We start from the raw sequence: 22,117 nt of genomic DNA, 5'->3' as shown, positions 1-22,117 counted from the left end.
AGAACACAACACAGGTCGAGGAGTGAATCATTCTGCCAAGGACGTGCAAGTGACACAGCTGGAGGGCGTGTGAAGCATCACCTACAGTTCAGGTCTCCTGCAGGCATTGGCAGATGCCAGGAACGCACTTCGGAGCTGGGCGACAGAGACCTTTGTGTCCAGCATGCTGATCTCCCCACAAGGCCCTTCGGTCTTGGAGCTGGGCAGCTCCAGCTCTCTCCTGGAAGCTGGGTCCTTATACTTCAAGGCCTGGAGCTGAGGGGGGCCCGTGAAATCTGACAGAGAGCGGGTGCGGACCTTGCGCTTTTTCGAGGCTTCCTTGTTGTGACCAGTTGGTTTGGCGTCTTGGGACACAGGCTCACTTTGAATGTAGAGAACCATCTCGCTCCTGCCTGTCCTCTCAGTGGGCTGGTGCTGAGCTTGAGGGGGTTGTGCCACGTTTTCCAGTTCCTTCTGATGCTCTAAGGTGACTGTGCTCACAGCAGGCTTACCAAAGTCCTCATTTCTAGAGGGATCTTCTGGGCTTCTCACTAGCCCATCACCCTCCAAAGCCAGTAGGGTTTTCTTGCTTTGCTCGAGAGCTTCAGTGAAGTGCACACCTTCTTCTTTTTCTTCTCCTTCTCCTTCCCCTTCTTCTTCTTCTGCTTTTGACTCGCAGATATGGAGAACTGGGCTATCCCTTCCGTCACCTTGTAGAACCGTCAAGGTGGGAGGTTTGGGGACATTCTGGGTGGCTGATGCTACCCAGCTACACTCAGATGCATTTTCTGGGGTTTCTGGCATCACCAGCTTGGCGGTGTGACCGGTATCTGCGGGTTGGACATAGCCACGGATTGGCTGTCGTGTAGAGCCTGCTGCCTTGCTGGGGACCCTATCAAAGGCCGAGTGCTCAGACTGAAATGACACGTAATGAACTGGCGCTGGCTGGTGTCTCCTCTGAGTTACGGACTCTGAGGCGAGTTCAGGGCTGTTTCGAGCACTTTCCTCCTTCACCAATTTTTCTCTAACTTTAACTCTTTAAGAAAGAAAAAGGATTTAAGTTGCAAAGTGCAGTAACGGCCTCACAGGAGGAAAGCATGCGTAGATCATAGATTACCAGTGAATGGAAACTGACCTGAGAGAGAATAACTTGTGAAAAAGCATTTTGGTGTCTAATGTCAACTACTTGTCAGATGATCCTGAGTTGAGTTTCCAATTTGCATATGTATGCCCGGGAGGTGCAAAACTAACTCTACCCCTGTAAAAGCTGGCAGGGGTCAGATACTATCCTGGGGGAGAATGGGTGCCTTCTGACTAAATAAATACCCAGAAGCCACAGAAAAATGCGTTAATGTCCACCACCAGCATGCATTAGGGCATAACGAGCCTGGTCCCTTGAATCAGTAAGCTTTCCTCATGTACACGCCCAGAACACGGACTGTGGGGAAAGGTTCCTGGCATACAGACACCTATTGACCAAACGCTGTAATTTCATTGTCGTCTGAAAATGTAAGAGCACTCAAGATTATTTATGCTTTTTATTTAGTTCAAGATACAACAATCGCCTCTCTTTTAAAGCACTCAACTAGACATTCACAAGCTTTTTCATGCAATGCAGAGTATATTCATTCATTCAGAAGGCACGTGGCCAGTTTGGGCATCATTATGAATAATTCTAGCACCAAAAGAATGTTAGAGAAAAGATAGTTGCTGACAGAACTAATGAAGTGAACATTTCCCACCACCATCCCCCTGTCCTGCTGTTATGCTCTTAGTTAAAAATGAATCCCAAAAGAGAGGCCAGGCCGTGGGGCTCATGCCTGTGATCACAACCTTTTGGGAGGCCTGGGCAGGAGGATCATTTGAGGCCAGGAGTTTGAGACCAGTTTGGGCAACATAGTGAGATCTTGTCTCTACAAAAGTAAAAAACAATAGCTAGGTGCAGTGGCGTGTGCCTGTAGTCCCAGCTACTTAGGAGGCTGAGGCAGGAGGCCCACTTGAATCCAGGAGTTTGAGGCTGCAGTGAGCTATGATTGTACAGCTACACTCCAGCATAGGCAACAGAGAGAGGCTCTGTCCCTAAACAAAAATAAGATAAAAATAAAGAGAGATTGCTCCAGTTGTTTCTAAAGTTATTCAAATATCTGAGAGCAAAACTGACATCCTTTTCAAAAGCTACAGACCTTTTTCCATTACTGCAAAACAAAGAAACCAAGAGCTCTGGCTGTGGGGTTGGAAGAGACCTCTGCTCAGATCCTGGCTCAGCCAGGTTGAGCTGTGTAGTGTTGGGCAACTCACCTGCCCTTAGTAAGCCTCAGTTGCTTTACCTTTTAAATTGAAATAATAGTGACATAATGTAATGTGATATTTGCAGAGCACGTGGCTTAGTGCTTAGCAAAGAGTAAATGTTTAATAGTGTTATCTAGTTCTTATTTTTGGTTTTTGAAGTACCATGTAGTGGGAAAGGAGACACAATTCCAACTACTTGAGAATGGAAAACTGATTAGGGCTCAGCTTTAAAAAGTAAAGAGGGCTTTTGGAGTGGGAAAAGGGATTTCTTGCGGGGAGAGGAATTTAGACCGTTTACTTAGGCTTAATTGGCAAAAGTAATTATTTATGATGTGCACTGTATGGAAAAGAATAGTTTATTTAATGACAAGTGCACCCTGCTAAATTTGATAAAAACTCCTATATATTTTTTTTAACATACGAGGCAGGGTATCTATATATGTGTCATTAAGGACAATCCACACAGACACACATAGAGGTGGTAACTATGAACAACTCAGGGAAAGAAAACATTCTGAGTTGTTATTTTTCCCAGAGATGAGCCAGTGTTGGAGGTTTTCATACTTAAAACGTTTGTTAATCAAAAGGAGACTGAAGCGCGGTTCCAGTTCTCCTGCGGAATGCGTGCTCCTGATCAGAGACAATCTGAATGTTGTCCTCAGCCAAGAACAAAGTGACTGTCAGAAACTCTGTGTGTGGAGCTTTGTCCTTCCATGACTTACTCATTCTGACTCCTTCCGCCTCTCCCTGCCCCCAGTCTTAAAAATGAAATGATAGGGGTTTTGTTTGCTTTTAAAACCACATGCCCTAAATTTAACTGTTGAAAATTAACTACTGGTTTAGAGATGAGGAGATATGAAAGCAAGGAGGCTGGAAGGGCTGGGAGCAGTGGGGAGCTTGAGCAGATGGGACGCCGGCTAGTGAGTCCAGCTCTGGAGAGGAGCCCAGGGCCTGGCTGGGTGCTCACTACTGCCCCTCACTGGCCAGTCCAATGTGAGTTGGTGACAAGGGAAAAGCAAAAGGTCAAGTAAAAGGTTTGTCAATCAAGAAAGATTGACAAAGATTGAAAAAGAGGGGGAAGGAGAGATACTATTAGCATGGATTAGGGCATGTGGAGGAGAAAAGCAAATGATTAGAAAGTAACTTCCACATGATTTTCAAGTGCACTGGTATTAAAGAAGGCAAGAGGAGAGTGGGTGTTAGCTGATGTGTGGTCAGGCAGGAGGAAGCAACACTCATGCACACAAGCCCCAGAGGGCCGGCGTGCGGGTACCTGGAAGGCCAGTTGATAAGTGAAGGTGTGTCCCCTTCGGAATCTTTCTGGAGAAACCACTCATGTTTGGGTTTCCCTGTACTATTGTGTACAAAAAACAAAACCAGATAATCTCTATTAAAACGTCAACATATACACAGACTTTACCATAACTTAAAACCTAAAGGCTGATTTTTATTAAGAATAATCCTCACTTATAAGTGGGAGTTAAACATGGAGTACACATGGTCACAAAGAGGGAGCAGCAGACATGAGGGCCCACTTGAGGGAGGAGAGAGGCAGGAGGGCGGGGATGGAAACACAACCTGTGGGCTGCTGTGCTTATTACCTGGGTGACAAAATATTTAATACACCAAAGCCTTGTGACAATTTACCTACATAACAAATCTGCACATGTACCCCTGAACCTAAATTAAAACTTAAAAAAATAAACAAACAGGAATACTATAGGGAAAAAAAGAATAATTCTGGCTTTTGAAAATGTATAAGCACATTTTGCTACAGAGTTTATATTCACTTCATGGAGTTTCCAGGACATGTGGCTCACTACTAAAATCAAGAGGTAAAAATAAATGTATCTAAGGCCATCAAATCATGTGTTTACCCAAGTAATTTTAAATTATTAGAAAGGAGTCTGTTGGCCGAGTGCAGTGGCTCATGCCTGTAATCCCAGCACTTTGGGAGGCCGGGGTGGGTGGATCACCTGAGGTTAGGAGTCCAAGACCAGCCTGGCCAACATGGTGAAACCCCGTCTCTACTAAAAATACAAAAAATTAGCCGGGTGTGGTAGTGGGCACCAGTAATTCCAGCTACTCGGGAAGCTGAGGCAGGAGAGTTGCTGGAACCTGGGAGGTGGAGGTTGCAGTGAGCCAAGATCATGCCACTGCACTCCAGCCCGGGCGACAACAGCATGACTCTGTCACAAAAAAAAAAAAAAAAAAAGAACAGAGTCTGTTATAGTCACACTCTGCCCACAAATACCAGGCAATTCTCTTGTAAGCAGCTGACTAAAAGTAAAAGGTAATTTAATTTCCATAAGTTTTGCAGTGGCATATTGGTAAATAGCCTAATATAAAAATAGCATCTATGTAAAACAACACATTTCAAATAAAGAAGATAATTAAAATAAATAAAAATAAAATAAGTCAATGGGATCACATTTTTAGTTGCTATTACACATTTGCCTTTTAAAATTATCACTGAATAATGTGACCAACACAAGAGTTACAAGTACTAATTCAGGTCCATTCTGCTGATATTTATTGAGCTCCTAGTATGCGCAAGTAATGAGCTAAGGAACGACGAAAATGAATCATAGATCAACACAGCCATTAAAAACCTTAAACCGCAGGTAGGCTAGGTAATATATAGTCCACACATTCATTCCTCAACACACGACTGAGTATGATGCCAAGCAGAATATGAACGAGTAATTACACCAGGCTGAAGGTATTTTAGAGAAACATCATGGGTAAGGACAACCTTGTTTTAACAACGTAAAGCAAGTCACAGGAGGAATACTCAGATTACTGCCCTGTCTCCTCTTACAATGTAGAAAGAAAAAAAGGAAATTCTACAGGCTAGTTACAATGTTTACCAGCTCAAAACTTTATGAGCCTATCTGCAAGAATTTTTCAACACCAGGCTGGAAACACATTGCAGCTCAAAAAGAAATTTCTAAAAGAAAATAAAAGTTATAATCAACTTAATTTTCTAAAATCATTTTGGTTTGAGTTTTGGTTGGAGGGGACAGGCAGGTACCTGGCACCGCTATTGTAAACTTGCTGTAACCACTGACCTCTATCTCGGTCTAGGCTTGGACTGATCTGTTTCTCCAGTAAGATCCTTCAGCCTTGCTACTCCTAAAACTATCACCCCACCTCCCCATCTTCTGCACCACATCAATTTTGCCCACAGCAAATAAAAAGTTAAGATGTATGTAAAGTCATTTCATTTCCAAATATAAAGGGTCCAATTCATCAACTTTTATTTGATAGGAAGAGTTTGGCGCATCGCCTGCAGCCAGGAACGAAGGCAGTGCAACTCAGTCCAGTGTGAAGAGGAGAAGAGGGGCCAGCAGATGCCTGCTGTTGGAAATGACATCGAGTTCCTATAACGAATCTGCTGCCTTCACAGTGTTATGTTTAGGCTGAATGCTTTCTGTATAACAGAGGGCTTTGTAAAAGAAGTGCAATACAACTTTTCGAACATGACCTTAACTGACAAGAATAAAATTTGATCAATATCACCGTCAAACTCCATCAAGGGCTTGTGTAAGAATGTTGGGTCAGCATTTATAAAATGGAAATCCCACACAGACACAGGGGACTTACTGGGCTCCATTTGCTTATTACACCTGAAATATGAAACCAGCCAAAAACCAAAGGACTACCACCAGGGTGGTGAATACTCAAAGTCTGAGTATACAGACAGTCTCCGACTTAAAATGGTTCAATGTAAGATTTATTGACTTTAAGATGTTGTGGAAGTCATAGGCATTCAGGAGAGCCTGTGCTTGGAATTGTGAATTCTGTTCTTTTCCTGGGCTGGTGGTGTGTGGTGCGATGCTCCCCTGCGATGCTCGGCAGAGGCAGTGAGCCGCCGCTCCCAGATCGCCACCAGCCATACAACCATAAGGGGAACGACCCATCTCCATAGTGTGCTGTATGGCCAGATGGTTTTGTCCAAATCCAAGCTAATGTGAGTGTTCTGAGGATATCTAAGGTAGGTTGGGTGTATTAAGTGCATTTTTGACTTAGTGTTTCCTTTGTTTTCCTGACTTGCAATATTTTCAAGTTATGATGGATTTATTGGGATGCGACCCCATTGTAAGTTGAGGAACATCTGTAAAATAAATACAAATGTATGTAATAAGAAACAAAGAGGCCAGGTGTGGTGGCTCACGCCTCTTGTAATCCCAGCCCTTTTGGAGGCTGAGGCAGGAGGATCCCTTGAGGCCAGGAGTTCGAGCCAGCCTGAGCAACATAGCAAGACTCTGTCTGTATTTAAAAAATTAAAAAGTTAGTGAAGCATGGTGGCATGTGTCTGTAGACCTAGCTACTCAGGAGGCTGAGGCAGGAGGATCCTTTGAGCCCAGGAGTTTGAGGCTGCAGTGAGCTATGATTGCACCACTGCACTCCAGCCTGGGAGACAGAGTGAGACTCGGCCTCTAATAAACAAACAAACGAATAAACAAACAGACAAACAAACAAAGTATGTGAAGGCATCATGCCTAGGACATAATAAGCCTTTTAAATGCTTTTCTTATCTTTTTCCTTCTTCATAGTCAACAGAGCAATGAAAGTTTATGAATTTCTCTTTTTATGCTTTGAAGACATAATACTTATGGAGACCCAATTCAGAAGTCATGCGATTTTCAGCAGGGTGAGTCCAGCCTCACCAGGAGGGCCTGACTTTGTCTTTAGTACATTTAAAGCAGGAGTGATCTAGAAAAGCATTTCTCCAAGTAAGGGTTTCAGGATCCCTGAGGTTGGCTATGACATGTATTTGGGTGAGGTTATCTGCCATCTGAAATGAAAATGAGAGAGGGATGAGGAGAGGCCTAAATCAGACACCAACAGTGAACAGGCTGTCCTGGGTGCTGCGTAGCAATGATCTCACAGAATGCAGCCACTTCTGAGTTGTGCAGCAGCATCTACACTTTCGACACTCCCCTATTCTGTCTCCCATCTCCCCCATCAGACTTCTTAGCTGAGTTCTCCTCCTCACCCCCACGATACAGAGCCCCAGGGTGCTCTTGACATTTCAACTTGGATATTTAATAGACGTCTTAAATTTACATGCCCAGAAAATGAACTCTTAACTTCCCTCTGTCCCAACTTGTACTGGAGTCTTCCCTATGCCAAATCCCTGCTTCGAGTTGCCTTGGCCAAAAAATTGAGACTCGCTTTTTACTCCTCTGTTTCTTTCAAACCCCACCCCTACCTCATCAGCAAGTTCTCTTGGGTACCTTCAAAATATAACCTCTTTCTACCACCTGTGCTGCCATCATTCTAGTTGAAGCCACCACCGCCTCTCACGTGTGTTACCAAGATGACCTCCTCATTATTCTACCTGTTTTCATCCTGGCCCCACTAAAGTCTATCTTCCGCTTAGCAGCCAGCATAATGCTTTGAAATGTAAGGCAGATGAGTCATTCCTCTTGTTCAAACCCTCCTAGGGCTCAACATATCAAGTAGTGCAAACCCCAAAGCCCTTGCGGTGGTTCTAAGGCCCTCCCCGATCTGTGGTCTCACTAACATCATCCCTACCACCTGCCCCTTCCGCTACAGCCCTCTCTCTTCGCTAGGATGTGACAGCCTCTGGAGAGAGAGACTTCGTTCACATTCATCTCCTCGGCACTCGGAACTATGTGTGGTGAACAGTAGGTCTCAGATGCTCATGGAATGATTAACTGATGAATGATAATCTCCACGGCAACTCTAAGATGTCTTCTCGTCTCCATTTTATAGATGCAGATGGTGAGGTGCAAGGGAAAAAGGACATTAACTGCTCACGATCACACGACTGATAACAAAAGGATGGGGCTTGGACCCAGTGCAGCAGGACCCCCCAGGATGCACCTTCCTTCCAGCCTTCCAGAGTGACAAGCTTCCACATTCTGGAAAATGGCTGCTTCCTTGGCTTGAATGGGTAAGAATGAGGTTGGGATGCCAGTGTTCATGGACTCTAAGGTTAAGCAAGGAAGACACCAAGAACTTCCTGGTCACAGCCACAACCCTGACCGGATGTGGATCTCTCTCTAGTGCTGTTTCCACCGTCAGCAGAGTTACCCGATTACCTATGAATTCTGCAGAACCTAACTACCTTCTTCCTTTGTTTCTCCAATGAACAATATCAAATCAAAGGAGTCAGGCAGTGGAAGGTTGTGGACTGAGCTTTCCACCTTGGAGCAGCACAGCCTGATCATAATACTGAGGGGTTGGCAAAGTGATGCTCAACTGAGATTTTAAAATATTTCATTCCATCAAAGTACAAAATTTACTTCAGGGGCCCACAGGGCATTGTTTTGGAGAGACAGTAAAATAGCAGGTGAGATTTTTAAAAAAACATGAACAAAAAGAGAGATCACATCTGAATTATGGTGGTTATTTTTCTCCTTTATTTTCTCTTCATGTCTTTTAATCTTGTGTGACATTATTTCATGAAGTCTTCCTAAATGTTACGCTTAATTATTTTTGATAAGTAAGGTTTTGTTAAGAAATTAACAGTGGGAGATTTGCTTTATACAACATAATGAGTTGAACACAGGATACTTACTGTGAGGCTATACCAGTCTTTGCACATGCAGTCAAGAATCAATTCTGGTGGACAGAGGCACAAGGGATGATGGAAATGTTTCCTATCCTGACTGGGATGATGATTATACATTTACCCAAACTCACCAAGCTGCATCCTTAAAATCTGTGTATTTGATGTAAATTATACCTCATTTAAAAAATATGTCATCGTTGGGTTACAGAGTAAGGACTTCTTGAGTACTGAAAATGTAGCATTTTCTGGGGGCAGAAGCAGGATAAACATGTGAGATGACCAATTTCTTCCAGTCTCCCTTTGAGCTAATCTCAGTGAAGGCCCGAATGCTGTAACCGCAGCCCAGAAAGGAGGGAGGGAGGAGGTATGTGCAGAAAGCACAATTGTCAGAAAATGCTGGAATCTGAGGAAGGTGCAAGGCTGGATTGGCATCCCCTCACCTCCTGATTGGAACCATCACTCCTAGAATAAGGTAATCGGGGACTTGACAGCTTTCATCATGAGACTAGACTAGAATCAGCCATTCGGGGCTGTGGACTCAGTTCACGACGCTCCACAAGCGGCCGATGATTTTCTGCTCACTTATCACGATTCCCATTTACTGTTTAATGATATTTATGAGCAGCCTGACTCAAGACCACATACAAGAACCCCAATCCCAGACAAAGCAGAAAGAGCTTTGTCGTATAAACAAGTGCTGCTCACAGTGTGTTCCACTGATTGGTGTCCCTGCTCCATGATTAGACAAAAGGCTGTCACCAGAAGGGAAATTAACAACGTCGCTAAGCCTGCTGTGTAGTTCAGCTGACATTTTCTTCACAGCATGATTTTCTCAATGAAGGAAACCAAGCATAATTTGCATTTGGGTGTGAGTGTCTCAAAGTTGTGTGCTGATAAACAGTTTGCAGATTGGCTATTTCAAACAGCACTGCTATAGTTTGGTGACACTTTAAGCAAACACAGAAAATAGCAGAACATTCATTCAAAAATGATTTTCTAGGTCACTTGAAATTGTTGGATATCCCAGTTGCAGTGAAGGAGATATGAAAATGACTAGAGCAAGGTATCTACTCATCTCTTAAAGCTTCTACTAAAGTAATGCTATCGCTGCAATCATCCTTACCAGACTTACAGAAGAGCTTAACACCAAATTCACAGTGCCGTGTCTGGAAAAATCCTTACAAAATTGCTAAAATCCTCTTCTGGGTATGACAGCCATGATCTAGGGTGCTTGCCATTTGTTGTCTTTTTTTTTTTAATTTTTAATTTCTGTGGGTACATAGTAAGCGTATGTATTTATGGGGTATCTGAGATGTTTTGATACAGGCATGCAATGCGTAATAATTACGTCACGGAGAATGGGGTATCCATCCCCTTAAGTATTTATTCTTTGTGTCACAAACAATTGAATTATACTTTTAGTTATTTTAAAATGCACAGTTATTAGACTATAGTTGCCCTGTTGTGCTAACGCAAAGCAGGTCTTATTCATTTTTTCTAACTACTTTTTGTACCCGTTAGGTGCTGGACATTTGAATATCCTTCCTACGACATAGGGTGCCTGTGAAGTGGCATCTGTGGGACTCCTCATTTGGCTCATGACCTGTTTCTCCTCTTTTCCCTTCCAGTACAATCATCAGCAACCCAGAAGCCAAACTAATAACATCAGGGTTCCGTTTGCCAAGCTGAGCCAAGCTCCAGCTCTGTCTCTGGGAAACTCACGATACGATAATGAGAGCAGATTGGTGCGAGAGTCTAAACACCACAGAAAGTGGAAGTGACTCCAAAAATGGTCCCAGTTTCTATTAGCCCATTTATGCCTAGTGTTCCATTATTGGAATGCTAAGCAAGTGGGAGTTACTTATATTCTACTGCTCAAGGACAGCACCAAGGTCTGATTGCAAAAATCAAAAAATTGCAACCTCGGGCATACACGGGTTAAGAGAGAGAGAAGTTACCAAAACACAACAAAACAACCTGGAAAGGTCAAGAAAGCAGGGCAGATGGGAAGGTGGACTCTTCTCTGGACACATTTGTCAGTGGCCCTATTAGAAAGAGATATCCAGATGTAATCTGACCACTGCAGGACGCAGGGGGACCATTGCCTACCTGTGCTATTGGCAACTCACTTTCATTAATGTCCCCCAAGATTGGACTAATTACTTTGGCAGTCATATAAAGAACTTGCTGTCAACTAAAACCCTTAGGTCTGTTTCCCACGAACTGCTGTTAAATCAGGTTTCCACAATCTTGAACTTGTGCACTGATTTTTTTTCCATCTAAATTCAAGACTTTATTAAATTTCGCCTTGTTAGTTTCTAACCATTGTTCCAGGTACACATGCTCTCTTGCCTACATGATCCTGTTCTCTCGCTCTCTCTCCCCCTCCTTCTTACCTCTCTTCCTCCTCCATCTCTCCCCTCTCCCCTTTAGTCATCAAACTTACAATCCCTCCTCCAGAAATCTGATCTAAATACATGCATTTATATGCATGTATTACATATGGTACTTAAAAAGCCTTGTTCTCATAAACAAACAGACAACTTATTTTGTGGAATCTTGGGGTGAGCCAACCCTTCACAGGGCAGAGGTCACCTACAAGGGGAGAGGCTTATAGGGTTACTGGGGACCAGAACGAGGAAGTGGTGACTTTAGGTGTGTGTATCAGAACGGTTTTGATGCAGCAACTGGCTGGCAGAGAATTGTATTACCAGGAAATAATAACTCACTCCAGGTTTTCATAAAGGCCAGGGGTTGCCCTTGGGTTGTATCCCTAAGTATATAATAGTATATAATGATCAGCTTTAACTCCCTACAACTCCCAAGGGTCTACAGACTAAAAAGTGCTTCCTGTTACCAAAGTGAAGTCAAATCCAGCACAGTCAAATTAGTTTCTCCATGTGGGTGTCCAGCTCTAATTATATAACAGCTTCTAATTATAAAACGTTAAGAATGGCTATTAACTTTTGAATCTCATTAAAATTAACGGTTAATTTGCTAAAAGTCGCTTGTTTGGAAAAACTGCTAATGACCGTTCTGCAGATAGGCACAGGTACAAAATCTGCAAGGACACAGGCTCAAGGAAAAATTTTGCATTTAAAATCTCACACACCTTTGAGTTTTTAGCTAGTGTACATAGTAGCTAGGGTTTGGGGAGATATATTTACATTTAGTCCAATGAATAGGAATAGTCTGCCAGGCCCGGTGGCTCACACGTGTAGTCCCAGCACTTTGGGAGGCCAAGACGGGTGGATCGCTTAACACCAGGAGTTCCAGACCAGCCTGGGCAACATTGTGAAACCCCATCTCTTCCAAAAAATTCAAAAATTAGCCAGGCATAGTGGCGTGCATCTGTTAAGTCCCAACTACTCAGAAGGCTGAGGCAGGAGGAACGCTCGAGCCCAGGAAGTCAAGGCTGCAGTGAGATTGTGCTACTGCTGCACTCCAGCCTGGGCAACAGAGCGAGACCTTGTCTAAAAAAAAAAAAAAAAAAGAATAAGAATTGTCACTTGACAATAAGAACAGGATGAAATGAAAAAAAAGAGGGAATGACTTACCCATCTATTTTAACAGTTGGGATTCTAGAGTATGGCAGGGAGCACAGGTGTTTGGGAGTACAGGGACTGAAAGGTGAAGCCAATTCCATTCCAGTAATAGAACAAGCTGTGAGGAGGACCCAGATGTCTGTTCTTTAGAGTGGCCCCCAAGATGTGTGTTTCTCCATATTGCACTGTCCTGAATCCCGCAGCCTGTGTCAGAAAACCTGCCTGCTAGTGGACACGGGAGCGTGGAAGGTCAAGCACGATGCTCTCCTGCAGACACCTCTCTCAGTGCATGGAAACAGACCACTGAGCCAAGAGAGCTTGAGGCTCTGGAGACAGTTTTTAGACTAAAATCTCTCATCAGGAGATGAGCAAATGCAATCAGAAATAAACTCCAAGTGCCTAGCACAAGCACCTTCCTTTCTTAGTGGCTGAGGCTGCACCGTGTCAAGGTGTTACAGAAGCTGCATTCCAGAGGGTGCCCTGGTCTATTTCCTGAGCTGATCGGCGGCTCTCTGGCGTCCATGGGGAGCCCTGCCCAAACCATCATCCACCAATGGCAACTCTCCCAGGGGTCCAATGTCAGCCTCAGCTCTGCATGAAACCTCCATATCATGTTCTCACTACTAAGGATACAATTTGCTAAAGAGAAAAGAGTGGTGAGGGGCTGCAGTACAGTAATGACAAACAAAACTAATAAACGAGGGTTTTCTAGAGTGGATCACTACTAGAAAATGAGGTCTACCAGCCGGGCGCGGTGGCTCACGCCTGTAATCCCAGCATTTTGGGACGCCGAGGTGGGCGTATCATGAGGTCAAGGGATCAAGACCATCCTGGCCAACATGGTGAAACTCCGTCTCTACTAAAAATACAAAAATTAGTTGGGTGTGGTGGTGCATGCCTGTAGTCCCAGCTACTTGGGAGGCTGAGGCAGGAGAATCGCTTGAACCCAGGAGGTGGAGGTTGCAGTGAGCCAAGATTGCACCACTGCACTCCAGCTTGGCGTCAGAGTGAGACTCTGTCTCAAAAAAAAAAAAAAAAAAAAAAAAAAAAAAAAAAGAAAAGAAAAAGAAAAAAGAAAGAAAGAAAATGAGGTCTACCTTTCATTTCATTCCCTTTGCCAGTCACATAGTTCCCTGAGAACAGAGAGTGATGGCCGGATGCTCAGCAAAGGCAACAGCAGGACTGAAGACAGTGAGTTTCTCCACTCATAAAAGTAAAAAATACAGCACATTTTCTTTATATAGATACGTGAGATGCATAAAGTAACAAATTCAACAAGAGCTTTGGATTCGGAATTTCTAGTAGTAGAAGCTCAAGCTCAGATGTTTAAAAATCTGAATAATCCATAGGACCTAAATCCCTTTTAATTTTATTCTAAAACTCACAGTGGTGGAATTAATAAAGAATGGTTCATAATCAGTAACACTACCTCTCCAGCAAATAATACCATTTCTGAAATTTCAAGTTTACAGGTTTGTAACAGTTAGAGAGGTGGGGCTGGAAGTATCTTATTATTTTCTACTTCACCTGTTTCGTTACTATGTGTATTCTTAGTTTTCCTCAGAGCAATGTGTCCAACTGAATTCCTGGGCATCTAACAGGATTTCTGAGTTAAAAATCCTGTAATATCAATGAATCAATTAACTATTTTTTTTAAAAATCTTCTTTATCATATAAACTGAATACTAAAGAATTGTAAAATAAATGTATTATTCAGGTAAATATTGTCCTAAAGACTGTTATTTTGCCTATAATGCTTAATGAGTATAGCATAGTGAAGTATAAGAATTAATGATTATTCTGTATATATACACAGGTGTGTACAGGTGTTAATGTACGTGAGCACATTCTGGAGATGGTGCTCACATTTGAATATTTAGGACACTATTGGTGATCTTTTGATGGTATATTCATGAGTGTCATCATATTCGTATTTAAATAATAAGACAGCCTCTTGCTAGCAAGCACAGACCAAAATGATTAAATGGGAATGAGTTGATTCAGAGATTTAATAGCCAAAAATTTGGCAGAGCTAGATGATAAGAGAGTGCAGCAGTGAGAAAAATATTCCATTTTAGTGACAGAAAAAAATCCACAAAAAACCACAGCATTAAACATTATTCATGGGTACTATTTGTCTTCAGGTGTTGATTTTAAAGTTTTCGGTTACATGTTTCCATATCAGATGACATCATTATTTTCATATACAGTTATTTAGGTCACCAAGGAGGTTTCTTTTGTTACTGTTTTGGGTTACAACATATTTTTTTTGGTTCATCTTACTTCTCCCTAAATAGGAATCAGAAAATGACTTTCTGAAACTTGAATTTCCTGGTTCTAGATAAAGACTATCTAAGCAGAATTTTAATCCACTGTAAATCAATTTTTATAAGCTGAATCACTGCTGTCATTACAATGTTAATCTTAATTTTTTTAAATGTTGAATTTGTCACACATTTTCCATCCCTCTTTATGTAAATATGTCCCAGGTATTTTCCTAATAAATATATAAACTACTTTGGGTTTCTTTGCCTATGAATCATAGAATTGTATACCTTTAATGGCTTAGAAAATAAGGCATGCACCTCTTCTAGAAGTCCTTACAATTTCTTAATTCTTTTAAATCTTTTTCATGAAAGTAAAGTGCTGTGAAGCTAAGGCTTGGCTTATGAAAACTTCTAGGTAACATGCATCTTCAAAATAACCTACAAAGAAGTGGCTTTATTTTATTACAGGCCTAAATATGTCAACAATGCTCTTTTCTAGGTCTTAAGACAAGTTATATAAATTTTTTTAATATTAAGATTTTAACTCATACGAAATATGAAGTATCCTGTCTTTACTTGGGATGCTCAACGAAGTCTTAATTACTATTATAACTGATTTAAAATCTATTTGAGAATCTATTATATGTGATCTAGGTGACTAACTCAGATACCGTGATAACGACTTCAACAGCTCTCATCATGTGGCAATCTGAAATTAGATTCCCCATTTCTTTTAAACCAGTGTAATTATATATCTCTAATATTCTTTTTAAATTGCAGTCTGTTAGGTTCTTCATCCTACTTGCAAAACACAGGAAGAACTTCCTTTGGTAGAAAGTAACTAAACCAAGAACATGGTTTCTACGATGAAATGCAAATTCCTCAAACAAAAGACCTTCATTTCAAAATATGAGACAGTAACTCACAGTCCCTACATTTCCAGTTAAAACTAAAGGCTGAAAAAAGGTGCTCAAAATGGATCCTTGGGATCTACCTTTTAATTCTGTTGGAAGCTGATCTCTCTAAGTATTTCAGTCTGGATGCTCGAGTATGTGGTGACAGGTCTTTGGGTTAATACATTTCAGTACCACAAGGGTCTGCTTCATATGTGTTACTGCCACTTAGAGATGACCAGGTATGCACCCCTGTGTCCCAGTGGGAAAAAAATAGGGGTGTTTCCCACATATGAATCTTTTTCTTTCAGAATGAATCTCCCTGACTTTAGGTTCTGATCCCTTCTCAATTCACCTGGGAAACTACTGCTTGTTTGAACTGAAAAATACACTTAAGATCTACCTAGACAATTACCCCAAAGCTTTAAGCAGGACAGTTAAGTAAATTGCACTTTTAATATAGCCATCACACTTTTAAAATTTAAATTTGGAAGTAAACATATATTCTCTTCTGTCATCTGACTTTCTGATTTTATACCTTTTTCAATTTCTCCAAATGGCAGCTGCTCTTATCTTGAGTGGATCCTTTTACACAGTGGTTTTCTAATGGCTGATCTTCATAATGCGGGGTTCTCACACATACCTGTCCTAGTGTGTGATACACTTACAGAACTAGGCATTCTAGTTCTATTTCGTGTATATTGCAGTCATACTTCTGTGCCCTGCACTGAGATGCTTCCACTGGTTAGTGGTGCTTCTTCTGCTCTGTGATTCTAATCACAGCAACAAAAGCAGTCACCAACAATCATCAGTCTCTGATATGATCACAGAAAAGCGGCGAAAAGATAAACTATGAAAGGGGTGTGAGAGACCCAGTAAGAGGGTCCTGAAGTGAGGAGTCCATGAAAGTGTCCCCATGACACCTGTTCAGTTTGTTTTTAAAACGAACATAAGACATAGGCATGGGCAAGGACTTCATGTCTAAAACACCAAAAGCAATGGCAACAAAAGCCAAAACTGACAAATGGGATTAATTAAACTAAAGAGCTTCTGCACAGCAAAAGAAACTACCATCAGAGTGAACAGGCAACCTACAAAATGGGAAAAAATTTTCACAACCTACTCATCTGACAAAGGGCTAATATCCAGAATCTACAATGAATTCAAACAAATTTACAAAAAAAAAACAAACAAACAACCCCATCGAAAAGTGGGTGAAGGACATGAACAGACACTTCTCAAAAGAAGACATTTATGCAGCCAAAAAACACATGAAAAAATGCTCACCATCACTGGCCATCAGAGAAATGCAAATCAAAACCACAATGAGATATCATCTCACACCAGTTAGAATGGCAATCATTAAAAAGTCAGGAAACAACAGGTGCTGGAGAGGATGTGGAGAAATAGGAACACTTTTACACTGTTGGTGGGACTGTAAACTAGTTCAACCATTATGGAAGTCAGTGTGGCGACTCCTCAGGGATCTAGAAGTAGAAATACCATTTGACCCAGCCATCCCATTACTGGGTATATACCCAAAGGACTATAAATCATTCTGCTATAAAGACACATGCACACGTATGTTTATTGCGGCACTATTCACAATAGCAAAGACTTGGAACCAACCCAAATGTCCAACAATGATAGACTGGATTAAGAAAATGTGGCCCATATACACTATGGAATACTATGCAGCCATAAAAAATGATGAGTTCATGTCCTTTGTAGGGACATGGGTGGAATTGGAAATCATCATTCTCAGTAAACTATCGCAAGAACAAAAAACCAAACACTGCATATTCTCACTCATAGGTGGGAACTGAACAATGAGAACACATGGACACAGGAAGGGGAACATCACACTCTGGGGACTGTTGTGGGGTGGGGCGGGGGAGGGATAGCACTGGGAGATATACCTAATGCTAGATGACGAGTTAGTGGGTGCAGCGCACCAGCATGGCATATGTATACATATGTAACTAACCTGCACATTGTGCACATGTACCCTAAAACTTAAAGTATAATAAAAAAAAAAATCAGGAGAAAAAGAAAAAAAAAAAATAAGAAACGCACAAAGAAAAAGAACATGAGGCTTCCTGCTTTGGTAGAACCTGTTTTGATATGGCCGAAATGTAAGAATCTTAGGCCAGGTACGGTGGCTCATGCCTGTAATCCCAGTGCACTGGGAGGTCAAACAAGAGAATCTCTTGTGGCCAGGAATTTGTGATCAGCCTGGGCAACGGAGCGAGACCCTGTCTCTACAAAAAAAAATGTAAAAATTAGCCGGGCGTGGTGGCATGTGCCTGTGGTTCCAGCTACTTATGAGGCTCAGGCAGGAGGATTGCTTGAGCCCAGGAGTTCCAGGCTGCAGTGAGCTATGATAGTGCCACTGCCCTCCAGCCTGGGCAACAGAGTGGGACCCTGTCTTCAGAAAAAAAAAAAAGAATCATATACTATGATATTTCTCCAATAAGCCTTGACTTCCACAAGATGCTTAGAATAGCCAAACCCTATCACACAGAGAGGCAAAAAGAAGGTATTCTCCTGCGTTCAGGGTGCTTAGCGTGGGCTAGATGCTTACCTGGGTCGGGCCTCAGGGGGTAGCTGTGGGTCACCAAAGGAGGGGCTCCGGGAGGCTGCCTGCTGCAGGGAGGAGCTGTGGGCGTGCTTGGGGGACCGTGGCACTTCAGTGAAGGAGGAGTCTCGCCCAGAGAAAGAGAAGGTCGAGGAACTCTCGGCTGCTGGGGACAGGTCATGGGCCTGCCGGGTGGCACTCAGCTCTTGACCTCGTCTTTGGTTTTCTATGTTCAGCAGCACCTCCGGGTCAGAAGCGCCGTCACCCCCATGGAGGGCATAGTCCTTGGATTCACCGGCACAGGTCCTGAGCCCCATTGTCTCGGTCCCGGGGTACAGAGAACTCGCATCTCTGCTTGACTCTTCCTGTTTGTCACTTTTTCCTCCCCGCTTCTCGACAGCATCAGGCTCCTTCCTGGACTTGGTATAGCGGGATAAATACTCGGAGTCGGCCTCGGGATCCAGAGTCAGCCCATACTTCTCTGCCAGCTGTCGCCTTCTTTCTGCTTTGTACCTTGCGATTCTTTCGGCTTTGGACTCCAGACTGTGGGTGTCCATGGTACCCGAACCATAGGGTGAGTCACCGTGGACACCGGAGGTTTCTGTGCAGTATTTGGATCGAGTTTGCTTATCTAGAGAAGAATCAGAAGTTTCCTCCTCTTCATTCGATCGACCTACAAGAAGGTCACATGGATGAGAGGTGCAGATTTCAAGTAAAGACATGTATTTACACACAGAATGACACTCCACTGCACACAGCACACACCTGGGTGCCCATGCTGTGAAGGACCAGTTTCTCACCGAGGTGTGTTTGCCTAAAGTGATTATTTACCTGGGCTGTTGAAGAAGTCTGAGATCTGCAGTGAAATCTACAAAGGCTGTGAATGGTGCACGTTCTGCAAGCCCCGTAAGGCGTGGCTTTAACTTCAGCTCAGCCCCTTCACTCCCCAGAGCGCCTCAGTCTTTGTTCAGTGCTTATTTACCCTTACTGATTTACCCTTTTTTGTGGAGTTCAGTATTTCACATGGGAGGCCATAGGATGAGTTGAGTCCTCTGGGAAAGACAGCAGACAAGTGAGCTGCTGTCATTGGACAAGTGATGGATGCTGGTTTCCGGGGATCTGAGAGTAACCATAACGATATGGCCCATATCATTATTCACCAGGCTTTTCTTTTTTACAGAAGTGTTTTTTTTCCCCAATTATAACACACATGCCTGATGTAGGAAATATCTAATATGAGCCTGGCATAGTGGCTCACACCTGTAATCCCAGCGCTTTGGGAAACTGAGGTGGGAGGGCGGCTGGAGGCCAGGAGTTCTAGACCAGCCTGGGTAACATAGTGAGACCCTGCCTCTACAAAAATTATTTTAAAAATTAGCTGGGCATGATGGCACATGTCCATGGTGCCAGCTACTCAGGAGGCTGAGGTGGGCAGATAGCTTCAGCCCAGGAGTTCAAGGCTGCAGTAAGCTATGATCGATCGTGCCACTGAACTCTAACCTGAGCAAGAGAGCAAGACCTTGTCTCAAAAAAAAAAAAAAAACCTACCAATCATCACCCTACAAACTAATAACATTTTTATATATTCCTTCTAGTTTTTCATATAATTTTTTCTTTATAAAATATTTAATGTTATTAATGTTCTATAAAAATATTTTCCGTATTCTATAAAAATGTTTTCCCAGCTGGCTCACAACTGTAATCCTAGCACTTTGGGAGGCTGAGGCAGGCAGATCACGAAGCAGGCAGATCACGAGGTCAGGAGTTTGAGACCAGCCTGACCAACATGGTGTAACCCCGTCTCTACTAAAAATGCAAAAATTAGCCGGGCATGGTGGTGCGTGCTTGTAATTCCAGCTACTCAGGAGGCTGAGGCAGGAGAATCGCTTGAACCCGGGAGGCAGAAGTTGCAGTGAGCCGAGATCATGCCACTGCCCTCCAGCCTGGGCAACAAAGTGAGACTCTGTCTCAAAAAAAAAAAAAAAAAATTCCCATATTTGGAAATCTATTTTGAAGACATCATTTAAGGGTCCTAACAGTCTATCTAACAGGCATTCCATTATTACCTTAACCCTTCCCATATGGCCTTTTTCATTCCACCTGAATTAAATATTCACGTATCTTTTCCATTATTTTCTTTAAATTAAACAGGTGAGTAACTGGAACTAATTTTGGAGTTTGGTATGAATTGAGAAGAGAGATATGCCTCTTCCCACCCTCTGGCAAACCCATTTTTTTAATTATGATTTTATTAAATAATTCTTCCTTTTCTCACTACTATGTGAAGCTTAAACTTCACATATACTACACAGATTACCATTTCGGGTACACCACAGTTTATTTCTGGCTATAAATTTTGGGACTCTGATCTGTGTATTGATATTTCAAACGTGTAATTACTTTTTAAGAGGTGGAGTCTGGCAATGTTGTCCAGGCTAATCTTGCACTCCTGAGCTCCAGCTATTCTCCTGCCTCAGCCTCCCAAAGTGCTGGAATTACTGGTGTTGAGCCACCAAGCCCAGCCTTTTTTTTTTTTTCAATAATTGCATGTGATTTTAAAATATCTTAGTTTTCTAGCTTTCTGGCCACAGGAAATTGGAAACTGTAGAGACAAGCAAACTGATAACATCATAAAATGAGATCAACAGCTGTCTCTGAGCTAGAAACTAGAAAACACTGGCTATAAAAAGCAGCAGCATGGCCGGGCACAGTGGCTCACACCTGTAATCACAGCACTTTGGGTGGCCGAGGCAGGCGGATCACCTGAGGTCAGGAGTTCGAGACCAGCCTCGCCAACATGGTGAAACCTCATCTCTACTAAAAATACAAAAAAATTAGCCCGGTATGGTGGTGGGCACCTGTAATCCTAGCTACTCCGGAGGCTGAGGTAGGAGAATCGCTTAAACCTGGGAAGTGGAGGCTGCAGTGAGCCAAGATCTTGCCATTGCACTCCAGCCTGGGCGACAAGAGCAAAACTCCATCTCCAAAAATAAAATACAATTAAATAAAAAAATAAAAAGCAGCAGCACAGCGCCTCAGAGCCAGGGACTGTGGTGGGAAGAGCAGCCCTGCGTGCATCCTCCTCTCCTAAGGTCAAGTTGAATATTTGATGACAACAATGACTGAGTGATTAGGGAAAAGGTGAGTCACGTGCACTCAACATACTGTTTAATATGAAATAAATATGCAATGTATTTAAAATTATCTACATTAAGATAACTTAGATAGAAAGTGTTCTTGCATCTCCAGAGTAAGAACTGTACTCATTCAAGGTGCAGCTTTGACTCTAGCGCTCCTTGCTGAGAGCAGCCGCTCCCTGTACTGGGGTAGAACCTTGAGAGGCCCCTATCTTAGAGCACAGATCCTGTGCTGGGCCCTGAGGGTGAAGAAAGACACAGCTTCTGCCTTTGAGGGCCCCAGTCTAGGGAGGAAAATGACTGGCCTCTGTTACCCAACAATGTGCAAGGGGAATCATTTCATACTGCTGTGACATGGAAGGCCAGATCCGTGAGGCGGGGCAGAGATGACATGCATGTTGTTGCTGTTTTTAGCAAATCTATTTAATAGCCAGGCATGGTGGCACGCGCTCATAGTCCCAGGTACTTGGGAGGCTGAGGTGGGAGGATCACTTGAGCCTGGGAGGTTGAGGCTTCAGTGAGCTTATCAGGCCACTGCACTCCAGCCTAGGTGACAGAGTGAGACTCTGTCTCTAAAAAAAATAAAAATAAAAATAAACAAAAAACAAATACATTTAACAAAAAATTAGGCCAAGTCCACTGGCTCACGCTTGTATTTTCAGCACTTTGGAAGGCCAAGGTGGGAGGATCACTAAAAGCCAGAAGTTCGAGACCAGCCTGGACAACAGTGACACTCTGTCTCTACAAAAATGTTTAAAAAAAAATTAGCCTGGTGTGGTGGTGTAAGCCTGTAGTCCCAGCAACTCAGGAGGCTGGGGCGGGAGAACCCTTGAGCTTGAGCCCAGGAGTTAAGGCTGCAGCGAGCTATGATCATACTCCTGC

General features: G+C 42.9%; 1 protein-coding gene across 22 annotated transcripts in view; it reads right to left on the bottom strand.

The window, feature by feature from the left end:
* LOC101129712 (supervillin) overlaps positions 1-22,117 on the bottom strand; it is a 277,906-nt gene that overhangs the window by 75,527 nt on the left and 180,262 nt on the right. For 14 of the 22 annotated variants that reach the window (XM_063710246.1, XM_055352396.2, XM_063710243.1 and 11 more), the window contains 3 exons: positions 18,105-18,771; positions 3,542-3,622; positions 86-1,015 (listed from right to left, as the gene is read on the bottom strand). In XM_063710246.1, the coding sequence (XP_063566316.1) occupies positions 86-1,015; positions 3,542-3,622; positions 18,105-18,771 (1,678 nt within the window). The remainder of the gene's footprint in view (positions 1-85; positions 1,016-3,541; positions 3,623-18,104; positions 18,772-22,117) is intronic. The other 8 variants (XM_063710258.1, XM_063710259.1, XM_063710256.1 and 5 more) reach the window with 3 other exon arrangements.

This window comes from Gorilla gorilla, chromosome 8 (genome assembly GCF_029281585.2).
Source record: "Gorilla gorilla gorilla isolate KB3781 chromosome 8, NHGRI_mGorGor1-v2.1_pri, whole genome shotgun sequence".
Lineage (NCBI taxonomy): Eukaryota > Metazoa > Chordata > Mammalia > Primates > Hominidae > Gorilla > Gorilla gorilla.
The sequence above is the reverse complement of the archived record's forward strand: the minus strand, read 5'-3'. Positions and strand labels throughout refer to the sequence as shown.